General features: G+C 46.2%; 2 protein-coding genes across 2 annotated transcripts in view; both read left to right on the top strand.

Annotated features, from left to right (window-relative positions):
* The first annotated feature begins 86 nt into the window (after window positions 1–86).
* NLRP8 (NLR family pyrin domain containing 8) lies at window positions 87–21,820 on the top strand. Its single transcript, XM_057314651.1, has 9 exons — window positions 87–583; window positions 2,201–2,275; window positions 4,045–5,644; window positions 8,969–9,139; window positions 12,917–13,084; window positions 14,932–15,075; window positions 16,668–16,838; window positions 18,443–18,613; window positions 21,649–21,820. The coding sequence occupies exons 1-9, from the start codon at window positions 142–144 to the stop codon at window positions 21,818–21,820; spliced, it is 3,114 nt and encodes a 1,037-aa protein (XP_057170634.1). The 5' UTR covers window positions 87–141.
* A 330-nt stretch (window positions 21,821–22,150) lies between these two features.
* The window catches only part of NLRP5 (NLR family pyrin domain containing 5), a 35,137-nt gene continuing 31,048 nt past the window's right edge, over window positions 22,151–26,239 (top strand). The window contains 1 exon segment of the mRNA XM_044380637.3: window positions 22,151–22,173. Within this exon segment, the coding sequence (XP_044236572.3) occupies window positions 22,151–22,173 (23 nt within the window).

Here is a 26,239-nt window from a genome sequence, read left to right as displayed (position 1 = left end):
CCAAATATGGATTAGATAAATCTGTCCTCTCGGGTGGGTTTTCATTTTATTATATTTTCATGTCTCCACAGGTCTGGTCTGTTCTCTCTTCCAGTTGGTTGTCTTTATCCCTGGCACTAAGGTTCTAGGTCTTGAGTGAAGATGAGTGATGTGAATCTGAAGTCTGGCCCTTTTTCCTGCTCTTCCTCCCACTCTTCTTGTTCTTCCTCCAGCTCTTCCTCTCGGTCTTCCTCCTGTTCTTCCTCTTGCTCTTCCAGCTCTTCTTCTTCTCCTTGTTATTTAGTCTCATCCTTGATGTCCTCCGCCTCCTCCAACTCCCCTTTTGAAAACGGGGTCATGCTGTACATGGTTTACTTAAGCAAGGAGGAGCTACAAACATTTAAGCAGCTTTTGGTGGATGAGAATCCCAGGCCTGGCTCTGTCCAGATCACCTGGGACCAGGTGAAGACAGCCAGATGGGGAGAGGTGGTTCATCTCTTGGTGGAGTTCTTTCCTGGACGGCTGGCTTGGGATGTGACTCATGACATCTTTGCCAAGATGAACCAGACAGAACTGTGTCTTCGGGTACAGATGGAGCTAAACGGTGAGTAATAATCTGGTTCACAAAATGGGAATGAGGGAATGCCTGGGTGACTCAGTCAGTTAAGCAGCTGCCTTCGGCTCAGGTCATGAGATCAAGTCCCACATCAGGCTCCTTGCTCAGCAGGGAGCCTTCTTCTCCCTCTGCCTGCCACTCCCCCTGCTTGTGCTCTCTCTCACTCTCTCTCTAGCAAATAAATAAAATCTTTAAAAAACCAAAACAAAAAACAAAATGGGGATGGGTTTGAGTGTTAAACAACTAAATACTTCACTGGCTACCCATTCTGGCCACCTGAACGAGAAGGCAAATAGTGGAGTATGATGATGACTCTGACCCCGAAAGTCGAAGACCACCATGTTAGCATAGTTCCAAAAAACTTAACCAGATACTGCTTATGTGGTATCTATATATATGTTATCTTCATTATTTGTGGTTTCCACGTTTGTGAATCTGCTTACTGACTAAAATGTATTTGTAACTCCAAAATCAGTAATTGTGGCACTTTCATAGTCCTTTACAGACATGTAGGGTGGAGACAAATCAGACACAGGTTCCCAGCTGCAGTTGAATAAAGCACTGCTCTGCCTTCTCACCTGTGCACTCGTCCTGTAAACAAGCGACCCTTCCAGTCTATTTGGTGCCACTTTTTTATGTTTCTGTGTATTTTGTTGGCGATGTTGCTATTTAACCTGCCCCCCAAGCATAGTGGTGAAGGGCTGTCCTAAGCACAGAGAAAATATATGTGTCGGGTAAGCTTCATTCAGGCACAAGTTATAGTGCTGTTGACTGTGAATTCAGTGTTCATGAATCAACAATATATATTGAATAAGATTTCTTTAAACAAAAATGTACGTAGACCATGGTTATGTATTGAAGAGTCAAAAATGTTATAAGTGGGGGGCGCCTGGGTGGCACAGCGGTTGAGCGTCTGCCTTCGGCTCAGGGCGTGATCCCGGCGATCTGGGATCGAGCCCCACATCAGGCTCCTCTGCTGTGAGCCTGCTTCTTCCTCTCCCACTCCCCCTGCTTGTGTTCCCTCTCTCGCTGGCTGTCTCTATGTCTGTCGAATAAATAAATTAAATCTTTAAAAAAAAAAATGTTATAAGTGGGGGCTACAGAAATAACCCTGTATTCACAGGGGAGCAGTACTGGCTAATTGAATATTCACAGTAATTTTATAGAACATAAATAGCATGAGTAAGAAAAATCAATGACTATATATGTGTGTGTGTGTATATACGCATGAATATTTTCATATACATACATATAAAGGTGTACATACATAGATATGTGCACATACATAGATGTTAAAGTCTGCATATATTTTACATATACATATGCATGTGTGTTTGTGTATATTGCTCCCTCAGTGTTTGGCTGAGCTATCGATTTATGTTATTGAATATGTCTTTAGTACATTCTAAAGCACCACCATTTTCTCACTTCTAACATCATGATGGAGTCTAGGCAATTTTCTTCTCCCTTGACTAAGATGGTGAGAGAATGAAACTCTGAGATGCTGTGGCTGCTCCTATCATGAAAGGGCCTCTTGCTTCCACGTGGCTTTTCCTGTCCTGTCAATCATTCCAGTGCAATAGTCTCCTTTCCTGTCTGTTCCAGACATTCTACCCAACCTGGAGCCAGAGGACTTGAACCCAAGAGAAATGCCAGTGAATTTGGAGGAAGGAGAATCTGGTATGTGCTGGCATTGTGACAAAGCCAGGAGGAAAATGGGCTGTGGGTTGGGGTGAGAAGTTTCGTTCCTGTGGCAAGTTAGATTATAAATTAGTATGTCAGTGTCTCTTCTATGAATCAGAATTTAAGAAAAAAGAGTCGTTGTGGACTCACCTAACTCAGAAGTCCAGCCACCAGCCCAGCTGGAGGCATTGAGTGATGTCAACGAGACATCACTTCTGTCCTTCTCCCAGCTCCCTCTTCTTCTATGGGACTCAGCCTTGAGTGGTCTCTCCTACCACAGTGGCCATCTTGGCCACCAGCTACCTTACACATACATTGTACCTCCTTCGCCCCATCAGCAGAAAGAGGAGTATTTTCTCATTTCTCCAGCACTCATCCTAGAACTGACTCAGCTGAATGAACTGAGTTCACGAGCTCAACAATGAATGAAATGATGAAGCGCTCTGGTTGGTTAAGACTGGACCACGTACTTCAGAGAGAGCTTGGTGGTAGCGCCAGCCACAGCCCAACAAACCAAGGGTGGCAAGGGGTGGTTCTCCACAGAATCATTGGAGTGCTTTTGCCAGAATGGGAATGGTTGGTAGGCAAACAAATATAGCAAATACCTTAATCCATCCTCTTCCCCACTCCACCATCCTGAAGTATCAAAAGTTGGATTCTAGAAAGAACCGAAATCATGTTCATGTGAATGGAGTTTGCACTGCTCGGTCAGGTTGTGTGAAGAGACGAGGTCAAAAGGAGCTGAGGGTCCAAGGGCAACACTCTAGTCTATTATGAAAGCACACAGGAAGTGGGATGTGGGATCCCCAGTTCCAGCCGTAGCACAGTTAGACTTCACCTGTTCAACAAACACTGGAAGGCTGATGGTTCTGACACCACAGTCTGAGCCAGAGTTGTAATCTCTACTTCATCTCGGAGATGGCAGGCTGGAGGCTTAGAGATTCTGTGACTTGCTTACCCTCTCATAAAGCTTGTAAGCAGGTAGATCTTGAGCTCGTAGTAAGCTTCCTCCTATCTATCAGCTGGAGGTGGAGGGAATGAAGTTGGAGTCAGACATCATGTCTAGTTTGTTAAGTTTCCTGTTGAGGGGAGGGGAGAGACAATCACAGGTTGAGATAAAGGCCATGACAGATCCTGTTAACTCCCTACCCCACATCTCATGTGCTGACAGAATCCAATTTATTTAGGGATAAAATGGAGCCATCCCTAAGGGAAATACTTTTTTTCCAGGTTTCCTTAAAGTTGGGGTTAACCATCTGATGGCACTAGGCCACGAGATGTAAGTAGAAGCCTCCTGAGTGCTTCGGTTTGTACCAATGGAAGTACACAAGAGCTGTGAGCCTGTCCCTCCTCCCCGCTATTTCTGCTTCAAATACGAATATAACTTACGACATAACGATAGCATAACTACAACAGCAATCTCCTAGTCATGAGGCAAGAAGTATAAAGAACGTGCTTATGGAAATGTGGTGTTACTTGGCCCTGAAGCTGCAGAACCACCGGGCCTATTTCAACGGCTTTACACAACCCTCTCCATACTTCTTAAGTAAAAAGCAGCCCTTCTCTGTTTAAGCCCCTTCAAATTGACTTTTCCGATGACTCGCAGCTTTTTCATTGGTGCAGTGCCGTCAGGAAAAGAGCGCCATGTGCGCAGGTGCGTCATGGGGCTCGATGTAGATGTCAAGGCTAGTTTTCTTTTTGTTTGATCGGTTCTCATAAATAACTCTGACACTGTACCCTGTGTTTCCCCCACCTTGGTAATCTAGATAAAATACAGGAGTACAGACTGCACATGATGGATGAGTATTCCATGATACGGATCATGACCACTTGGTTTGGGAACCACGTAGACTTCTTCTACCAAGACATAGAGAGACATGAGAGATTCTTATCATGTCTTTTTCTTCCGAAGAGACCTCAAGGTAGACAGCCCAAGACTGTGGTCCTACAGGGAGTTGCTGGGGTTGGAAAAACAAGCTTGGCCAAAAAGGTGATGTTGGAGTGGGCAGAAAACAAGTTCTACCCCCACAAGTTCTGGTGCGCTTTCTACTTCCATTGCCGGGAAGTGGCCCAGGTAGATGAGCAGAGCTTTGAGGAGCTGATTGCCTGTAAGTGGCCCAGAGTACAGTCTATCATGTCCAAGATTATGTCCAAACCAGACCGACTTCTGCTCCTCTTTGATGGCTTTGAGGAAGTCACACTGACCCTCACAGATAGACCAGCTGACCTGAGTGACGACTGGAGCCAGAAGTTGCCTGGGTCTGTCCTCCTGACCAGTTTGCTGAGCAAAAGAATGCTTCCTGAAGCCACCTTACTGATCACGCTGAGGTTCACGTCTTGGAGGAAACTTAAACCCTTCCTAAAATGTCCCTCTTTTATAACACTTACAGGGTTTAGTATGGCGGAAAGAGCCAAGTATTTCAGAACATATTTCAGAAACAAGAGGGAGGCTGATGAAGCCTTGAGTTTTGCCATGGGAAACACAATTCTCTTCTCCATGTGTCAGGTCCCTGCAGTTTGCTGGATGGTGTGTTCTTGTCTGAGACAGCAGATGGAGACAGGGGCAGACCTTGCACAGGCGTATCCAAATGCCACAGCTGTATTCGTCCAGTATCTGTCTAGCTTATTTCCAACCAAGCCTGGAAGCCTTCCCAGGAACACTCATCAGAAACAACTGGCAGGTCTGTGTTACTTGGCTGCAGAGGGGATGTGGAACATGCGATGGGTGTTTGACACGAAAGACCTTGAGCAGGCCAAGCTGGATGAGACCACTGTTGCTAATTTCCTCCATGTGAATATTTTTCAAAGGGTGGCAGGTGACAGAGACCGTTATGCCTTTGCCATCATAAGCTTCCAGGAGTTTTTTGCTGCCTTGTTGTACGTTCTGTGCTTCCCACAAAGACTCAGAAATTTCTGGGTGTTGGACCGTGTTCAGATCACACGCCTGATAGCATATCCTGGAAGAAAGAAAAACTACCTTGCTCAGATGGGGCTTTTCTTATTTGGCCTCTTAAATGAAAAGTGCGCTTCAGCCGCAGGGAGGTCGTTTGGGTGCAAGCTGTCCCTGGGTAATAAGAAGAAGTTGCTGAAAGTGGCAGCCCTGTCGTACGAATGCAGCCCACCAACCCTGCACCACGGCGTCCCACAGCTGTTCTACTGTCTGCATGAAATCCGGGAGGAGGCATTTGTGAGTCAGATCCTAAGTAATTGTCAGAAAGCTGCTTTGATCATCAGCAAGAAGAAAGACATGCAAGTGTCTGCTTTTTGTCTTCAGCACTGTCAACGTTTGCGGGATCTAGAACTGACTATTACCGTGACCATCACCCAAGTGTGCGCACTCAACCCGGATCCCCTCCATTCCACTGAGTGAGTGCTCTCCTCTCTCCTTTGCAGCCTGTGCTTCCCAGGACCCTTGCCTACCATCCCCCAGGCATTCAGGGTGACCAGCTGTCCTGAGGCGGTCCCTCACACATGGGACTTTCAGGATTAAAACCAGGACAGGAGGTGTTCCTAGGATGCAGATTTCCATGCTAAAACTGGGAGAATCCAGGAAAAGCAAGACGATTTGTTTACCCTCCTTATCTCTGTTCTGCATGCCCTCCCCTCCCTTATATGTGGGCACCTTGCTTCACCTGTCACCCCCACTTTTGTGTATCCCCAGCTTGTTAGTCTCTAGGGAAGTGCTGTCCAAGGGGACTTTTTGTGATGCTGGAAATCCACTAGCTATGTGTGACTCCCGAACGCTTGAAATATGGCTAATGTGACTGAGGCACTGCATTTTAAATTTTATTTAACTTTAATTAATTTAAATTTGAATAGTCACGCATAGCTGGTGGCTGCCATATTGGGCAGCTCCACGGGAGATTGCCTTTCAGTGTAAAAACATCGCTTCCATCTTTAGGGGAAAAAGAACTGAAAACTACATGTCTTCATCAGGGGACTGTCACATCTCCGTCCTTCTTTTCCTACCAAACACGTTGAAAACACTATTTCTATTCACTGTTTCTTCCCTACTCCCCACTGTGATCTGAAGTGGGTGTTCTGGATTCCTGGGCAAGAGCTTGAGTTCTCCAGCTCGTCCAGGGACCAACTAACTGTGGGTCTTTGGACAAGGTTACCTAGCTTTTCTGGGTCTCTGTTTTTTCATGAGTAAATGATTTTAAAAATATAGTAAAATAGTACATGCCCCACAAGGTTTTTATGAAGATTAAATGAGATAATATGCATTATACACAAAACCTATCCCAGCCTCTAGTTCCTACCAATAAATAGAAGCTATAATTACTAACGTGACTCTTATTCCAACCACTCAACTGAAACTCCCTCAGAAGGTCTATACTTAAACAAATATAGCAGATTTATTTTTCTTAAGAAGCGACTACTCATTTTTTCATACAGTTTTCATACTGGTTAATATTTATTTAGCCTTTGCCTTGTACCAGACACAGTGCCAGGTATTTTTACTGTATGTGAATTATTCCTTTTACCGTCACCATTGGACGCCATGAAGCGATGGAAGTCTGATAGATCGTAACTTGTCCAAGGTCACACAGCTGGTTGAAGCCAAGACTTAAGCTGAAATTGGACCTCTGGTGGCTATGACGAAGAGCCAAAAATCTAGACTGACCCCTGGGATTGGAGTCACGGGAGGGAGCACAGCCCTTTTTGCTGCAAAATTAGAGTGCTTCCCTCATTCCTTAGTTGCTCTGTGTAAAGGAGCCACAATCTCTTCCAGACACATGTTCTTTTTCCATGAAAGCCAGCATAAATCTTAAGCATGCTGGTGGGTTGTTGGCGGTTTATTTTAAATATCCTATATTAGTCTGATATATGGCTAGATAAATAAAATGGACCTCTCCTGAAGTTAGGAGACATCTAGGTTCTGCTCTCTGGGTCGTCCCATCAAACGATGCCCCATCTTCCTCCGGCACATGTGAGTTTCTCCAGGGCAGAGGTAAGCAAGTTATCGCCTGGGAGCCAAACCCAGCTTGCTGTGTGTTTTGGTAAATACGTTTTAATCCGATTTCAGCCATGCATGTGCTCCACTACGGCAGAGTCGAGAGGTTTCCACAAGCCGTTTGGCCTATGAAAGCTGAATGTATTTGCTAGCTGACCACTTGCAGAAGAAATGTGCCGACCCCTCTGCTAGGGTATATTTTTAGAAAAGGAATTGCCCAATCACACGGTGCCCACATCACATCTTTATATCACCGAAAGCACCAGATTGCTCTCCAAGCAACCTCCGTATCTCGTGGGTGGGATGACTGCACAGGACACACGATTCCATGTCTACTTTGAAGTGACATGAGCAACTCCAAACAGCTCAGTGCTGCATATTGTTTTTCCCAACAAAGACCTCAAAAGTCTAACCGTAATGTCTTGATATAAGTCTGAATAATCTTAAAATCTAACCTTAGCAGAACTCTTAAAAGGTGAGAAATTTCCTTTGTGTTGGTCAGTCTGCTGATAACTTTTGGGAAAGTTCTTAAAGGGAGTTGGTATGTTTATCCCAGCTTTTTTGAAGCTATAATTGACCTATAACCTTGTGTACATTTAAGGCATACGATGTAGTGATTTTATCTATGTACACATTGCAAAAGGATTATCACGATAAGGTTACTTAATATACCCATCACCTCACCTAGTTACAGTTTGTGTGTATGTGTACGTGTGTGTGTGTGTGTGTGTGTGTGTGTGTGTGTGTGTGGTGAGAACTTTTACTCTCAAATGACTTTCAAATATACAACACGGTATTGTTATCAATAGTCACCCAGTTGGACTGTACGTCCCCAGAATCTGTTCATCTTATAACTAGAGGTTTGTACCATTTGACCATCTGTGTCCTCTTCCCCCACTCCCATTCATGGAGGTAGTATTATTTCTATGTGTTTGCATTTAAAATGGGTGTGAAAAGCACATGGTTTTATTTCATGGGATTTCATTTTAAACAAAAATGGCATGCTAGTGTAAGAAGTATTCTGAAATTTTCTTTTTTCATCTGATAGGTCTTAGAAATATTTTAATGTCTATGTACACTTTCTTCGGGGCGGTGTACTAAAGTCTTCTAGGTGTTTGGAGATTATTAAACCAGTACCCCCTTCATTTGCTTTTCAGTTATTTCCAACTGTCTAATACAAACAGCATGAAACGACAATCCTCACGGTGTCTCTTGGGCGGCCTCTGAAAAGACTGCTCTGGGAAAACTGAAAGGGAAAATTAGCAGGTCCTTCCAGAGTCAAAATACATCCCATATTGGTCTAGCTGTGGATTTTCTTTTCCTGCACTCACCGTGCTAGAAGAGATTAATTTTTCCCTTATTCTGCTCCTACATAGACTTTTTTCTTTTTAATAATTTTATAAGCAAAGAGTAAGAATATAGGATACAGATATAATTCAATCTCTGTCCCCGTAGAAATCCTAAGTGATTAACACAACAACTCACTTTCTTCCTAAGTCAAGGGAAAATCTAGGCATCCTTATTTAAGGCCACAAGTCTTCCTGGAATAAAATGAGAAATCTTGCAATGATATTCCTGGCTTTTTTTTTTTAATGAGAGAGTCTTACCGGAGTCGTAAAGGTGGTCTATAATCACAACCAGGGTGGGGAACATCAGCCCTGGGTTTACAAGTAGGTTTTCTCAAGTTCAATCTCTGACGACGAGTCATGCTCTGTTTTCTCCCTTGCACATAGACCAGAAAGCAGCGACCAGTGTTTTCTCTGGTGGCAAGACTTCTGCTCCGTGTTTAGGACACATGAGAATCTGGAAGTCCTGGCTCTGACAAACACTTCTATGGAGACCGAGTCAGTGAATGTTCTTTCTGCGGCTCTGAGACATCCTGGGTGTAAACTGCGAAAACTAACGTGCGTATTAAACAGCCCCTGGTTGGAAGGAATTGCATGGAAAGAGTCTGTTTCCCATCCCGTTTTTCTACCCCCTCCCTGCTCACAGAGACTTGCAGAAAGCATCCGTGTGTGTCCTTCCCCCCTTGCAGTCTTACTGAGACAGAACGGACAAACAGCACTGTGTGAGTATTAAGGTGTGCGGTGTAATGACCTCACCCGCATTTACTGCAAAACGATGCCGCAGTAAGTTTAGTTAATGGTCGTCACCTCCTAGAGCGGCTGAATGTTTCTCTTCCTTGTGATGAGATCGATCAACTCTCTTGGCGACTTTCCAGTACGCCACCCAGCCGTGTGACCCTCTGTCTCGGGCTGTACGTCATGTTCCCAGTATTTTTGCATCTTATACCCAAAGCTTGTACCTTTCGGCCACGTCACCCAATTCCTCCACCCCCTGCCTCTGACACCAACAGAAACTGATCTCTTTTTCTGAGTGTTGGGTTTGTTTGCTTTTTTCGGTTCCACATATCAGTGAGATCGTTTTTCCAGAAAGAACGTACAAATGGAGGTTCCCCATTTCACAGATGAACAAACTGGGGCACAAGGTGATACAGTTGATACATACTTAAAATACAGATTTTTATAAATGTTTTTATTTAAATTCAATTGACCAACATATAATACATCATTAGTTTTTGATGCAGTGTTCAATGATTCATTAGTTGTGTAAACACCCACTGCTCGTCACATCATCTGCTCTCCTTCATGCCCACCGCCCAGTCACCCCATCTCCCCCCACTTCCCCTCCAGCAGCCCTCAGTTTGTTTCCCGAAGTCAAGAGTCTCTCATGAACATCTTGGCTCCAGAGTCCGTTCTCCTAACCACTACACCATGCTCTCGCTCCCTGGGTTTTTTTTTTTTTTAATGTTTTTTTTTATTATATTATGTTAGTCACCATACAGTACATCCCTGGTTTCTGATGTAAAGTTCGATGATTCATTAGTTGCGTATAACACCCAGTGCGCCATGCAATACGTGCCCTCCATACTACCCATCACCAGCCTATCCCATTCCCCCACCACCCTCCCCTCTGAAGCCCTCAGTTTGTTTCTGAGTCCATAGTCTCTCATGCTTCATTCCCCCTTCTGATTACCCCCCTTTCTTTATCCCTTTCTTCCCCTACCGATCTTCCTAGTTCTTATGTTCCGTAGATGAGAGAAATCATATGATAATTGTCTTTCTCTGCTTGACTTATTTCACTTAGCATTATCTCCTCCAGTGCCATCCATGTTGCAGCAAATGTTGAGAACTCGTTCTTTCTGATAGCTGAGTAATATTCCATTGTATATATGGACCACAACTTCTTAATCCAGTCATCTGTTGAAGGGCATCTCGGTTCCTTCCACGATTTCGCTATTGTGGACAATGCTGCTATGAACATTGGGGTGCATATGGCCCTTCTCTTCACTATGTCTGTATCTTTGGGGTAAATACCCAGTAGTGCAATGGCTGGGTCATAGGGTAGCTCAATTTTTAACTTTTTAAGGGACCTCCACACTGTTTTCCAGAGTGGCTGGACCAACTTGCATTCCCACCAGCAATGTAGGAGGGATCCCCTTTCTCCACGTCCTCTCCAGCAATTGTTGTTTCTTGCCTTGTCCATTTTTGCCATTCTAACTGGCGTAAGGTGGTATCTTAATGTGGTTTTGATTTGAATTTCCCTGATGACTAATGATTTTGAACATTTTTTCATGTGTCTGTTAGCCATTTGTATGTCTTCATTGGAAAAGTGTCTGTTCATATCTCCTGCCCATTTTATGATTTATTTGTTTCTCGCGTATTGAGTTTGAGAAGTTCTTTGTAGATCTTGGATACCAGTCTTTTATCTGTAGTATCATTTGCAAATATCTTCTCCCATTCCGTGGGCTGCCTCTTAGTTTTGTTGACTGTTTCCTTGGCTGTGCAGAAGCTTTTTATCTTGATGAAGTCCCACAAGTTCATTTTATCTTTGTTTCTCTTGCCTTTGGAGATGTGTCATGAAAAAGGTTGCTTTGGCCAATGTCGTAGGGGTTGCTGCCTATGTTCTCCTCTAGGATTTTGATGGATTCCTGTCTCACATCGAGGTCTTTCATCCATTTGGAGTTTATCTTTGTGTATGGTGTGAGAGAGTGGTCAAGTTTCATTCTTTTGCATGTAGTTGTCCAATTTTCCCAGCACCATTTATTTAAGAGACTGTCTTTTTTCCACCGGATGTTTTTTCCTGCTTTGTCAAATATTAGTTGCCCAAAGAGCCGAGGGTCCATTTCTGGGTTCTCTATTCTGTTCCATTGGTCTATGTGTCTGTTTTTGTGCCAGTACCATGCTGTCTTTGTGATCACAGCTTTGTAGTACAGCTCGAAATCCAGCATTGTGATGCCCCCAGCTTTGTTTTTCCTTTTCAACAGTTCCTTGGAGATTCGGGGCCTTTTCTGGTTCCACAAAAATTTAAGGTCTATCTGTTCCAGTTCTTTGAAAAATGTCCTTGGTATTTTGATCGGGATAGCATTGAAAGTGTAGATTGCTCTGGGTAGCATGGACATCTTAACTATGTTAATTCTTCCGATTCATGAGCATGGAATATTGGAAAACCCCAAAGAATCCACTCCCAAACTATTAGAAGTTATAGAGCAATTCAGTAATGTGGCGGGATACAAAATCAATGCTCAGAAATCAGTTGCATTTCTATACACGAATAATGAGACTGAAGAAAGAGAAATTAGGGAATCCATCCCATTTACAATAGCACCAAAAACCATACGTTACCTTGGAATTAACTTAATCAGAGACATAAAGGATCTATATTCTAGAAACTATAAATCACTCTTGAAAGACATTGAGAAAGACACAAAAAGATGGAAAAATATTCCATGCTCGCTCTCTGGTTTTTAGGATCCAGAAACCCAATAACCCATCAAAATTCCATGAAATAGCCCACCGGACATCATGTAGCCCCTAGCCAGTGTCTGACCAATTGCCTCTCCTGTTACTATGACGACTATTATTAGCTCCCACGTACTGAGTGGCTACCGTACATCGAGCACTGTTCAGAGCCAATTACAGGGTTCGTGTGTATTGATTCCCACGCCCATCTTAAGGCAAAGGCATCATGCACTCTCTCTTGTGGACCCGAAACCGAAGTTTGGAAGGTAGGTGACCTACAGAAGGTCACCCAACCAGAGGCCACGGTGGGCTGAGGACCCGGTTCGGACCTCACAGAAAGGCCTTCACGTATTCATAGGTGAATGGAATCTAGAACTGATTAGCAAATGGGCAGATGCTGGTCAAAAGGTACAAAGTTCCAGGTAGAAGATGAGTAAGTTCCGGGGATCTGGTATTCGGCGTTGTGACTGTAGTCGACAGTACTGTGTGGTGCCCTCCAGAGTTGCCGAGAGTCTGTCTTGAGCGTTCCCATCACAAAAGAAATGACAATTTTGTGGGGGATGAGGGTGTTACCCAATGCCAAGGCAGGGATCGTTTTGCGATATGTTAATGCATCAAGTCAACATGTCCTACACCTTGAACTTACGCATTGTTTTGTGTCGATCACATCTCTAAAGCTGGAGGACAAATCAGCCCCCTCGACTGTGGTAATGGTTTCACGGGTGTATGCCTATATCCAAACACATCAACTTATAATCATTAAAATATAATAGATGCATTTATCGACGTACTGTTTATACCTAAATAAAGCTGCTTTTGAGAAAAGGACCGATGAGCTGATGAGATCTTATCGTAACGAGGCACTGCTTACCTCCCCAGCTTCAGATGCCTGCATCCTTCCATGTTGAACGAAGACTTAATCCAAGTTTTGACTGAAAACCGGTATCTGAGATACTTGGAAATACAAGGCACAGAAGTGAGATGTGAGGCCATGGAGTTTCTGTGCACAGCCTTGAAATGCCCCCAGTGCTCTCTGCAGTGTCTAAGGTAAGACAAGCCCGGGATCCAGAGATACCCTGGCGCCCAGACTGTTCTTTCAGAGGTGGGATTATGTGTGCAGTGTTCCTGTCACCTTTCTTCTGATCTTGTTGCTGTTAGTTTTACTCGGCTTTTTTTTAAGGTGTACAGTGTGACGATTTGATATACATACATTGAGAAATACCACCATCAAGTTCATTAACACCCCTACACCTCACGCGGTTACCATTTGTGGGGAGGGGCATTTAAGATCCACTCTCCTGGCAAGTGTCAGGTATATACCAAGGTCCTGTCCACCACAGCCACCGACCTGTGCATTAGATCCCCAGAACCCCCGCATCTTACAACCAGAAGACCATCCTCTCCCATTTCTCCCACACCCCTGCCTTGCCGACCACCATTCACTCACCCTCTCGTGCTCTACCACTTGACCATGTCCTAGGTGTGTCTGTGGTCGGGAGACTAGAGCCCCGGCAGTGACCTTCACCATCTCGTCCTGGCTCGCTGGAGGTGATTGCTAAGAATGCAGGAGTTTTGTGAGCTGATTGTCAAACAGCATTATTGAAAAGTTAAATCATACAGACTTAAAATTATATCATATGAGAAAACAAAATTTAATAGATCATCAAAACTCATCACCTCCTAATTTCTTTACTATACTATTCACAATGCCAGGGTGCAGCAAACTCTTTCTATGAAGGGCCAGGTAAGTATTTCCAGCTCTGTGGGCCATACAGTCTCTGCCCTGGCTTTTCAACGCTGCCGTTATAGGGCTAAAGTTTCCATGGCCGATAGGTAAATGAACAGATGTGGCTGTGTTTTAATGAAACTGTATTATTATTATTATCTGCTAATAATACCACTTATTAACCCCTATTATTAATAATTTATTAAGAATTATACAATTTGTTAGTAACGCTATCCACTGTATAATTTGCTGATATTTATTATGGGCACTGGGATTTGAATTTCATTTAATTTTCATGTGTCACAAAATATTCTTTTGATTTTTTTTAACCATTTAAAAAAAATTTTTAAGCTCTTAGTCCACAGGCTGTACAAAACCAGGTCGCCAGGAGACCTGACCCAAGCCATAGTTTGCCAACTCCCAGCGTGTGTTCCTGAGGTTGTTGCATTTGTGCGGTGGGTTGTTCCTGCTGCACGTTCGATGACTCCATGTCGGTAGATCAGCCACCGTGGGAGCGGTCACACTAGACACCAGCAAACACTGCACATCAGGGCTTTTCTCTCCAGCATCAGTTTAACACGTACCAGCACCCAAGCACTTCGCATCCCCACCAGCCTTTCTGTGTCTTACGTCGTGCCAACGAAGCTTGTGCAAACTCTTGTTTCCCACCTGCCAGCTCTGGTCCTTCACACGGGTCAGAGCTGCATGGAGCCTGGAAGGCTCAGGTGACCAGACCTGGAAGTGGTTCAGCGCAGTAGTTGGGTAAACGTTGACCTCAGATGGAAACCTAGCTTGACAAGATGGCAGCTGGGATCTCATGTGACTCCAATCTCAGTTCTTTGTCTTGAAGATTGTTTGACAGATAAATGTAAAAAGAAGTTGTATTTATTTCAAGGGCTGAATTGAGTCCCTGGTTCATAGATAGAGCCCAGTTGTAAGCCGATGCCAGTTGGTTATGGCCCCAAGTGTCTATTATTTGATACTTCGTGACTGAGATGCTGAATTTGATCAAGCTTACCGGCTGGAGAAGATGGAAATCCTCCCTGGAGTCACTCTTGTGTGAAGAACAAGGATGTGGGACGGTAGACGGGATCTATGTGGCTACACGGTACCATTTTCCCCAGGAGCTCAGGCTCATCATTACTATGTGGCGTCCATAGGTTGGAAGACTCTCGGTTACCCCTGAAAGTTGGCTTGATCTTGCCAGGGATCTTGGAAGTAACAAACACTTGAAGACACTAAAGCTAGGAAGTAGCTACCTGGAGACATTTGGGGCATATTACCTGTCAGTGGCCCAACTGGAGAGGCTGTCGTAAGTTTTTGTGTTGTCGTCATGACTATTGTTCGTTGGTTTGGTGAATTGAGTGCTTCTGGGAGAAGAGCAGTAGTGGAGGAATGTGTGCCAACTTAAGTCTCGTGGCTGGCGTAATTACATAGACGGGTCCATGAAGAGTCAAGGCAGGAGAGAGAAAATGTCTCCATAAAAGTACACATTTACACCTAATACCCTGGAATACTTGAGCCGGTGTATCTGTCATCCAGCTTATGACCTAGAACCTCGCCAGTATTGTTTTCCTTCCTACCTCAGGGTTACATGGATCCCTGCCCCACCCATCACGATAGCGGTCTTGAACTGCGCTCATCAGGCCCCTCACACGTGTATTCTTTTTTTTTTTTTTTTTTTTTTTTTTACGATTCTATTTACTTATTTGTGAGAGGGAGAACACAGAAGGAGAGGGAGAAAGTGACTCCCTGCTGGGCAGGGAGCCCGATGCGGGGCTCGATCCCAGGACCCTGAGATCATGACCTGAGCCGAAGTCAGACGCCCAGCATACTGAGCCCCCCAGGCGCCCCTCACACGTGTGTTCTTAAACAGAGCACCACACAGTTTCGCGTGCTTTGAATTTCACGTAAGTGGCCTCAGATAGTGTGTGTTCTTTTTCTGACCAACCTACACTTTTGCGCTTGGTTGTTTCAGAAGCCCATCCCTCTTTCGTGCTGAATGATAACAATTGTGTGACTATGCCACAACATAGGTGTCCGTCCTCCTGCCGCTGAGGCTTGGGCTGTTCACATGCACACACGCACAGGGTACACACACATGGTACACACACGCACACGCTGTGAGGAGCACTCCGGCAGTGGGGTCTCCGGGTCACGGAGAACATCCAGATTCTGTTTTACCAGCTTGTGTCCAGCATCTCTGCACCAGTTTGTAATCCGGCCAGCAGGTGGACGCTGCTTCCCATAACTCCGAGTCCCCATCTGGCTGTCGTTACCGCCTGTATTCTCCCCACTGTCTTTGCCAGTCTGCCGAGCAGGGGATGGTGTCTCGTTGTTTTAACCAACATTTCCTTCATTACTATGAAAATGTTTGCATGACCTTACCATTCATCTTGGTTTCTCTACTATGAATGCCTGCCCCTGTCTTTAATGTATCTTTTTAAAGCATATATATATATGTATCTTTTTAAAGTATATTATATGTATATTTATTTATTTATATATAAATATAAATATAAATATAAATATAAATATATATATATATATATATATATTTGAGTAAGCATTTATTTTTTAATCTTATGAAAGGCTGTCTCTCCCAGGCTACCCCGGTATCCGTCATGTATTCCTTAGCCGTTGGTGGTCTCTTTCCCGTCCTTCTAATCCCCCTATAACTGTTTTCCGGACCCACATCTCCTTCACCCCCCTAGCCTCCCAGGAAGGCTGCTACCCTCTTCTTGAGGACTTGGAAGCCCTAAGAGGTGGTAACAGAGGTGTGCTGAGGCTTTCACACTGAAAAGGAAAGCCCAGATGGCAATGTTCATCTCTCCGTACCAGACAAAGAAAATCTGGTCATACACATGAATTAAAGTACATTCCGTCTGTGTTTCTGTCCCCCAGATTGGAGAATTGTGATCTCACATCGCTTACGTGTAAAAGTCTTACCTCTTCCCTCAAGAGTAATGAGACGCTGACCCATCTGAGCTTGGCAGAAAATGCCTTGGAGGACGAAGGAGCAAAAGAGCTTTGCAGCGCCTTACGGCATTCTACGTGTCCTTTACAGAGGCTGGTGTGAGTCCCAAAATATCCTCTTCTTAGGGATCCCTGGAGTAGAACAGAGTGACTGAAGAAACCTGTCGTGTGTGTACACGTGGTCTCAATCACGAATTCTTTAAGTGATTTCCCTCAGGCATCAGGGTGTGTGACACTGTGATTTATAACCTAAGAAATGTATATTTGGTCTTCGATGTCCCTGTTTCTGGCACAGAGCTCCCCAAACCCTTGGAAATACCTCAGTGGTGAGAGCTATAAAGGTGTCTTTTATTATGTTAATGAGGTGGCTTTTGGAAAGCACCCAAGGATGGGGGGGTTGTTGCCCCAAGAACCAGCCTTGTGATTAGAGGGTTAGAACTTCAAATCCTTCCCCCTGACCTCTGGGGAGGAGAGAGGGGATGGAGGTGGAACCCGTCACCCGTAGCCAATGATTTAATTAATCGTGCCTGTGTAATGAAGCCACCACATAAGCCCCAAAGGACGGGATTTGAGAGCTTCCAGGTGGGTGAACACGCGGAGATGCGGGGACAGCAGATCAGCTGGAGAGGACACGGCAGCCCTGTGTCCTCTCCCCATGCCTCCCCTGCGCATCTCTCCCATCTGCTGTTCCTGAGTTCTACCCTTTTAGAGTAAAATGGTAATCTAATGAGTAAATGGGTTTCCTGAGTTCTGGGAGCTGCTTCAGCAAACTAACCGAATGCAAGGAGAGGGTCATGGGAGCCTGACTGGTGATTGGCATCCTGGCTTGGAGAAGGCCCTGGAACCTCGCGGTTACAGAATCAGAGCCTGGGCTTGCGGCTGGTGTCTGAGGGGAGTGAGGCAGGGGAAGCAGTCTTGTAGGACGGAGCCCTGAACCTGTGCAATCCGATGATCTGCCGATACTGCCAGCAGTGAGTCAATTTCTCCGGCACTATTAGTGTCCGAGGACTGTTTCTCAGTGTGGGGGACCCCCCCATATGTGTTGAAATGGGACTCAGAACACCGACGTAGGGTGCTTCTATTACTAACAGAAAATAAACTCAGACGGTCTTAAACCATAAAGAAGTTTGCTAGGTCATAAAACCAGAAATGGAAAAGTGGCACAAAGTATCCCCTGAACCCATTACTCTTTCAGCTTCCCGATCGTGGGATCGAGTCCCGCATCAGGCTCCTTGCTCAGCAGGGCGCCTGCTTCTCCCTCTGCCTGCCCCTCCCCCTTCTTGTTCTCTCTCTCTCTCTTTAATAAATAAATAAAATCTTTTTTAAAAAAAGAAAATTATGGTAAATGAAAGAAACCATTTTTTTTTTTAGATCTCTTTGCGATTTGGATTTCAATTCCTTTGGATTAATATCCAGATAGTGGTTGCTCGAGTTGGGAGTGGGCTGGGGGAAGAAATTAGGAATTAAAAGGGTACAGGGTTCTCGTTTTTGGGGTGATGAAAATGTCCTAAAATTGTGGCAAATGTGCACCTCTATAAATGTGCTAAAAGGTGTTGATTTGTACAATCTAAATGGGTGAATGATATTGGTGATGTTAGTAATATTCTGATAATGCTGTTATGCAAAAAAAAAAAAAAAAGGCAGGAAAGGAGTAAAATCTAAAGGTGTTTTGGTTGGTTTCCTTGACACGTGTTTCTTCGCAGGCTGAGAACCTGTGCCCTGACCGCTGACTGCTGTCAAGACATGGCCTCTGTTCTGGATAAAAACAAAACTTTGAGAAGCCTGGACCTTGGTTTTAACAGCCTGAAGGACGATGGAGCCATCCTGCTCTTTGAGGCCCTCACGAAACCCAAGTCTGGCCTGCAGATTCTGGAGTAAGTTACCCCGTCTCCTCTGTTGTGACAGCGGTCTGTAAAATTCTCTGAGCAGAATACGGGAAAGGGTCTTTGCATTTCTGGATTTTTTCCCTCCATTTAGGACAGCTTCAGTGCAGGTTCGGAAAGGGATTCGTCAGACTGGGCACTTCATCTGGGGAGTGCTTAGAAATGCAAGTCATGGCGGTGGCTGCCGTTCTCCGTCTGGCCTATTTCATTCAGCACGGTGCCCTCAAGTTGCACGCATGAGGTCACAAATAGCAGGCTTTCCTTCTCTCTTAACGGCTGGATAATATTCCATTGTGTGTAAATACCACATTTCCTTTATCCATTCCTCTGTCGGTGGGCATGGAGGCTGTTTCTGTGTGGTAGCTACCGTGGGAAATGCTGCAGGGAAAGAGGGTGCAGCTGTCTCTTGGAGATCCTGGTTCCAGTTCCTTGGATGGGGACGCAGAGGTGGGGCTGCTGGGTCGTGTGGTGCTCTAGGGGTGAGCCTGCAGACCCCTCAACCTTCACCCCTGGGTGGCTCCCATGCATGGGAGGAGGACTCCTGCACGTGGAGGACCATGGTTCTAGGAAATAGTCTTCCATTCAGTAAAAGAAGAGTTTCTTTGTTGGCTGTGGACGGATACCTGATGTAGCCGGTCTTCTGAAGTCGATGTTTGTACTTAGGGATTCTTTTTTATACATGATATTTTGTCTTCTTCTCCTAAATGGTCTCTATGCTAACATGCATACTAGCCAGTGATTTGACAAAAGTCCTCCTATATTTAAATCTTATCATGGTTACATCAATTATTTGGGAAAGATTTGGAAACATCTCTTCTCTAGTGATCAGTGGATGAAACTGTTTTGCCTCTTTTCTGCCCACATTTTCTGTTCTCTATTCGTATAATCTGCATTTGAAGACTAGATCATTAAAATCATTGTTTTATGTTATATCTCTAATTTCCTAGGATTAGTCCTGATAATGGATTTCATTTTTGTTGATAATCAGCTAGTCTAAGGAAATTCAGTGTTCGCTATAACTCATGATTCTTTGGGGGGGGGGGTGCGTGGGTGGCTCAGTTGGTTAAGCACCCTACTCTTGATTTGGGCTTAGGTCATGATCTCAGGGTCGTGAGATAGAGCCCCATGTCGGGCTCCGCTCTCGGTGTGGTGACTGCTTGGGATTCTTTCTCCTTCTCCTTCCGCCCCTCCTCACGCGCTCTCTCACTCTCTTTCTCAAAAAAAATTTTAAGATTTTTTTTCAACTTTCAGCGTGTGTCAACTTTATTTTTGTACAAGAGTCACGATTTTACCCTTTTATTTATTTATTTTTGTTCTTTGTTTTTATTTTTTTATTTTTCATTTTTTTTTTTAAAGATTTTATTTATTTATTTGACAGAGAGAGACAGCCAGCAAGAGAGGGAACACAAGCAGGGGGAGTGGGAGAGGAAGAAGCAGGCTCACCACAGCAGAGGAGCCTGATGTGGGGCTCGATCCCATAACGCAGGGATCACGCCCTGAGCCGAAGGCAGACGCTTAACCTCTGTGCCACCCAGGCGCCCCTTATTTTTCATTTTTAAGTAACCTCTATGCTCAACTTGGGGCTGAAACTCACAACCCTGAGGTCAAGACTCCACGCCCTGCTGGCTAAGCCAGCCAGGGGCCCCAGCTCACGATCCTTTCTCTCCAGAAATTTAATCTTGGGCTTTTAAACATTGATTTATCTCTTTGACTGAGTGAAATCTATTTTCAAGAATGAAGTAAATTTCCAGACGAGCATTTATGTAGTGTCCTCTAAGCCTTGGCTTGTGTGGGACTTTTTTAGATCTACTTTCACTGATGAGCAGTAATTTGGCTGAGTATAAAATTCGCGGCCCACCTCCATGCCAAACTTCCTGACCTAAAAACCCCCTAGATTTCATTCTGTGGAATTCTAGTCTTGTAGAAAAGCCATCGATATCTTTATTTTTCCCAAGAAGAACCCAGACTTCTGTTGCGTATTCTCTTCATTAAAAAAAAAAAAAAGTCCTCACATAGCTGCGGGTCTTACTTATAGTAAGAATTGTTTTAGAATGACTCTCCTCCTACTGTTGAAATGATTTACGTGACTCTGATCCAGGTTAAGGAAAGTTCAGGCAGGCGCACCGAGGGGGCACCAGGTGTCTCCCTGAAGGAAACGGGGTCGGGACCTTAAAAACGCATGCAAAGCTGAACGCATGCCCTTGCATTTGGGCTTGGGCTGCAGTTTCCATCTTGTCATTGATCAGCTAGGGAGGCGCACAGGGCAGGGGAGGCAAGCCACCAGAAAGAAAGCAAAGGCTGCCCACGCAGGAGAACACAGGGACCCTCAGGGCCCTCTGTCCTGTCCGCTCTGCATTGCTTATAATAATAGCCTTGCTCCGAGGGAGACTGCAATCTGTTCCAAAATGGGACCCAAAACCACCCCTCTCTGTACCTTTCACTCACCTACACACCACTTCCTCTCTAACGCCCGCTCTGGGTTGACGACACGTGGTGCTTCTGTGACGCAGCTCCTTTCTGGACCACCCTCTCCCGTTTGCCGTGAACACTGCGGTGAGCGCAGAAGGACCCGAACCGCTGGCACACCAGAATGGTGAAACCAACCATGCTCCTCGAATGTATTTACTTGGTGACCTGTCTCCTCCCCCACCCCCAACCCGTGATGAGTTCCAGGAAGCCACGGGTGCTGTTTCCCTCACTGTGTGTCAACAACGCCCAGGGCAGTGCCTGGTATACAGGTGGCGCTAAATATTTTCTGCTAATGTGCAGAGCAAAGCCAATGCACAGTGACAGTTTCTGAAGGAGGTTATGTGGCTCCTAACTCCTGGGAGTTAGGACTCACAGCCTACCCTGGACAGTCACCCAAAGCCACAGGAAGAAACTGATGCAGATACAGCAGGTCTCCCAGCGTGTCTGGGATGAAACGTCACATTCCAGGGGGTGCGATTTCTAGGGTTAGCGTTGGCTGTGCTCTCCGATGTGGGCCATGGCAACTTGTCTGCTCCCCGTCTGCTTCCCCCCCACAGGCTGGAGCAGTGCCTACTCACGTCTGACTGCTGCCCGGCTATGGCGTCCATGCTTCTCCACAACCAGAGCCTGCGGTACCTGGACGTGAGCAAGAACGACATTGGGCTCAGGGGCACCGTGCTCCTGCGGGAGGCCTTCCAGCAGCGCAAGGGGGAGAAGGTCGTTCTGTAAGTCTCCGCTGGCTTCCCTGGGCAGAAACAGCCGCCCAAGCAAAGCTTCTCGTCAAGAGGCAAACTCTGGACCCAAAGAGCTAGCGCAGATGTCGCCAGTGTCCCTCTCTCATTTCCTGGGGGTTTATTCTCGCCTCGATGTGGCTGATCAGGCCCGAGCGCCTGCTTGTGCGTGACGGGAGAATTGACCTGGATTCTCCCGTCTGATTTTAAATCCTTTCTATCCTTCACCTTCGACCCTGTTCTTAACTGATTAATCCCACTTACCGGCCATGTGACTTGAACAAGCTCCTTTATCTTTCTGAGTCTGTTTCCCCGTCTGTGAAACGGGATGGCGGCTTCCTCCATGGAGAGGTGAGGCTGGAAACGGAGCGTGTCTACGAAGCACGGGGCCTGAAACCACGACGTTCTCCGTCAGAGCAGTGGATTCTGGGTAGAGGTTGTGACGACACCTGGAGTGTTCCTTATCTGTCGCCCTGTAACAGATTACCTCCAAGTTTAGTCACGTAAGGCGACGCACATGAACTTCCTTATAAAATTTCTGAGGGTCAGAAATATGGAAGCAGTTGGACTGGGTGGTTCTAGTGCCTGGTCCTCCCTGAGGCCTCAGGTAAGCCCCCGACTGGAGTTGGACGGAGACTAGATCAGTTTCCAGGCTGACCCATGTGGCTGTTGGCAGGAGTCCTCGAGGCTCCCTGTAGGGCTGCTCCTGACAGCGTAGCTGGCTTCCTCCACAAGTGAGAGAGAGAGAGAGAGAGAGAGAGAGCGCGCACCCAAAAGAGACCCCGGCCTTTGATTACTTCCTGTTGAAAGTGGCGCCCTCCACTTCCGCCTTACTCTGGTGGTCACGCAGACCAACCACAGCCCAGTGAGGGAGGAGACCCCCCCAGAGTGTGAGTCACAGGGGGCAGGATCCCTGAGCTGGTCGAGGCTGCTGACCGCACTCAGTCAGTGGTGGAACCGAGGCCCCTGGCCTCCATCCCTGACTCCCAAGAGCAGCACCGTTGGGCTCGGTCTGCTGCGTGGGACCAGAGTGGTCTCCGGGGTGGTGAATTTCTGTCCTCGGGGTTCTGCGTACTTCTCTAGGACGGCAAAAGAAAACCAAATGTGAGAGAACAAAGCCTGATTCTTACCCTCCACAGGGAGACGAAACAGAATTATGCCCCCAACATGGTGACGAGGCTGGAGGGCCCAGTCGTGAAGAACAAAAGCCTGAGGATCGTACAGGACTGGAGTGCTGACTGCTGGGATGAGGCAAGATGGACAGAGTGATCCAGTGCCCCCTGGATATTTTCTTCCTTGGGAAATGTTGGCCTATTCTGTGGGCTGTTCTGAGTCTGGAATGGTCCAGTTGGTTCTGGAAAATGGTGTGGGGCATGACCTCTGAGCATCTCCCTTGGAGATGTCGAGGGCCATGTGTTAGATGCAGATTACTCACGGAGTTGGGGGTGCCAGCCCACCTCCAACCCTGGCTTCCAGATGTCTCTGAATCTGTCATGCAAGCATTGTCTCTGAAAAATATCTGACTGGCCTTTGAGGATGTTGGAAGAATTTAATTAAAAATGTGTACATGCATGCAATTTGAAAACTTTTCAAGTGTTATTTATTTACCAGTAGACTAGTATATAAAACTGTCCAGAAGGAAGACATCTTGGGGGTGTTGGGCTAGCTCTGTTGGTGGAATATTCAACTCTTGACCTCGGGGTTGTGGGTTCAAGCCCCATGTTGGGTGTAGAGATTACTAAAAATGAAGTCATTTAAAAAAAAAAAAAAGGATGAAAATTGTTCCTTGTCTGAAAAAGTATCCAGGGGGACATTTCCAAGGAAGACAGTATAGCAGGGGATGGAAAAGGGAAATCACCTCGTGTTTTGTTTTTGTTCTTTAAGATTTTATTTATTTGAGAGAGAGAGAAAGAGAGCAGGAGGGCAAGAATCTGAAGCAGATTCTGAGCGCAGAGCCTGACGTGGGGCTCGATCTCACCACTCCAAGATGACGACCTGAGCCGAAACCAAGAGTTGGTCGCTCAACCAACTGAGCCACCCAGGTGCCCCTCACCTCGTGTTTAAGGAACTCTCTTAAAAAACGAAGTGTGACACCTAACTTTTTTAGTGGGTTCAGTCCATTAATACAACAGAACAAGCTAAAGGAGATGTTTCTTGCACACACAGCAGGCTGAACTGGAGCCTTGCTCTAGAGAGTGGTTGGTCCCCTGCATGGTCCGTCTTGTGGTCGGCAGGACGTCCCCTCCAACCTCATGGGCAGGGACTGTACATCACGGGGCAGCTCTAAACTATCTTCCAGGTCTAAACTATGCCGTTCATAGATAATGCTAAGTGAAATAAGTCAAGCAGAGAAAGACAATTATCATATGATTTCTCTCATCTATGGAACATAAGAACTAGGAAGATCGGTAGGGGAAGAAAGGGATAAAGAAAGGGGGGTAATCAGAAGGGGGAATGAAGCATGAGGGACTATGGACTCTGAGAAACAAACTGAGGGCTTCAGAGGGGAGGGGGTGGGGGATTGGGATAGACCGGTGATGGGTAGTAAGGAGGGCACGTATTGCATGGTGCACTGGGTGTTATACGCAACTAATGAAGCATCGAACTTTACATCAGAAACCAGGGATGTACTGTATGGTGACTAACATCATATAATAAAAAAAATATTTTAAAAAATAAAATAAAATAAAAATAAACTATGCCATTCAGGATGGAAGTATTAGGACAGTTTGGAACTCAAGGATCTAGAAGCAGCTGTACAATTTTTTTCTGTTGAAAAATCGTCTTTTTCCACACCAAATAACGAGCAGGTATTACGTGCGTTGGTTTCTCCGCTCTCCAAAAGGGTTTCGTTACAAAGGTCAGAGCAGTTGGGATCCTCAACCCCGCCCCCACCCTCACCGCATCCTTAAGGGGTAGAGAAAAATAAAGGTCCGTCAAACTCCCCATTTCGAGTTTGCTTTAATGTGTTCTCCGGAGCCCGGAATTTAACGGCTGGAGCCGATGGTGCGGCACCACCGCTGGGACCCACAGTGAATGAGGTGCGGCTGCCCGAACCGCCTTGCTGGGGGCTGCAGGCTCGGAGCTGGGCAACGAAAGCCAGAGAACCCACCCACGGACATGCTCCCCAGGAGACAGCCCTTCGCTAAAGCAGTGGGGGAGCGAGCCTGGGGAAGAGCCGAGCTTGAAAATGACAACATCCCCAGACTTTGTGGGGCGGCGTCTTACCTGCGGGGCTTCAGCCCGCCCGGCTCCATTGGAATCGGGTGTGGCTCAGGTGTCAAGGGGTTTAAAATCACCCCAGGTGATTCTCATCTGGGGTGAAGTTCGGGAACTCCTGAAGTGGGCGCTGTCTCTTACCACAGCTGGTCATGGTTTGCAGTAAATCAGCATATCGACACGTGGCACAGCTTGAATTTACACAACTTGTCAATTATATCTCAAAGCTGCGAGGGGCAGGAAAGCTCTGGGAGACCACTGTTACCGTGGAGACTCACGGCACAAGTCGCTGTATTTCTATAACCAGGATGGACACTTTGGAAGGGGAGAACGTTGGAGAACGTTCTTCTGACAACAAACAGGAATGCTTACTGTGAGTTCACAGGGAATCCAGATAAGTCTTAAGGAGAAAGTGGATCGAACCGATCACAGCAGTGGCGTTAGACAGAAGTCAAGGTCGTGTAGAATAAGGAGACACGCACACAGTCACTGCTGGGGGACAGCCCAGTGAGGGCGCGCACAGGTGCGCTGAGGGGGCGGCAGCGTCTTCACCCTTAGCCTAAGGGCAGGTGGGGGGCAGTGCATACGGGGGCAGAGAGCAGCTGCTCCCCATCTCTCCCGGGTCTGGCCGTTCCGAGCCAGGGCAGCCAATGGGGAGCACCAACGTCACGGGCGCAGGATTCGCCAAAGACCATCACCGTGGTGGCCCGCGGGCCGGGGGCTGTTTCCGGCTTGGTAGGCGAGGAGAAGAGTCGGTGAGTATTTTATCCCGTCTGGTTCCTAGCGCCTTCCTCTCTCTTTTCTTTCTCCATGACTGATTCGGACCTATTCCTTGAGCTCTGCTCTGTGCCCCCACACTCTCCATGTCGACTAGCCAGAGCCCAAGAACCAAAGACATACTGTGAAAGAATGAAGTGTCCCATTTCCCCCATTTTAATAAAATAGTTTTCATATTCACTTAGGATACGTTCCTCAGTGCTTCCCAGCCTCTAGGTCTAAATAAAGACTCTTGACTCCAGGAAACAAACTGAGGGTTGCAGAAAGGGAGGTGGGTGGGGGGATGGGGTAACTGGGTGATGGGCATTAAGATGGGCACGTGATGTGATGAGCACTGGGTTGTATATGCAACTAATGAATCATTGAACATTAAAAAACCAAAAAATTGGGGCGCCTGGGTGACTCAGTCGTTAAGCGTCTA

This window comes from Ursus arctos, unplaced genomic scaffold (assembly GCF_023065955.2).
Source record: "Ursus arctos isolate Adak ecotype North America unplaced genomic scaffold, UrsArc2.0 scaffold_19, whole genome shotgun sequence".
Lineage (NCBI taxonomy): Eukaryota > Metazoa > Chordata > Mammalia > Carnivora > Ursidae > Ursus > Ursus arctos.
The sequence above is the reverse complement of the archived record's forward strand: the minus strand, read 5'-3'. Positions and strand labels throughout refer to the sequence as shown.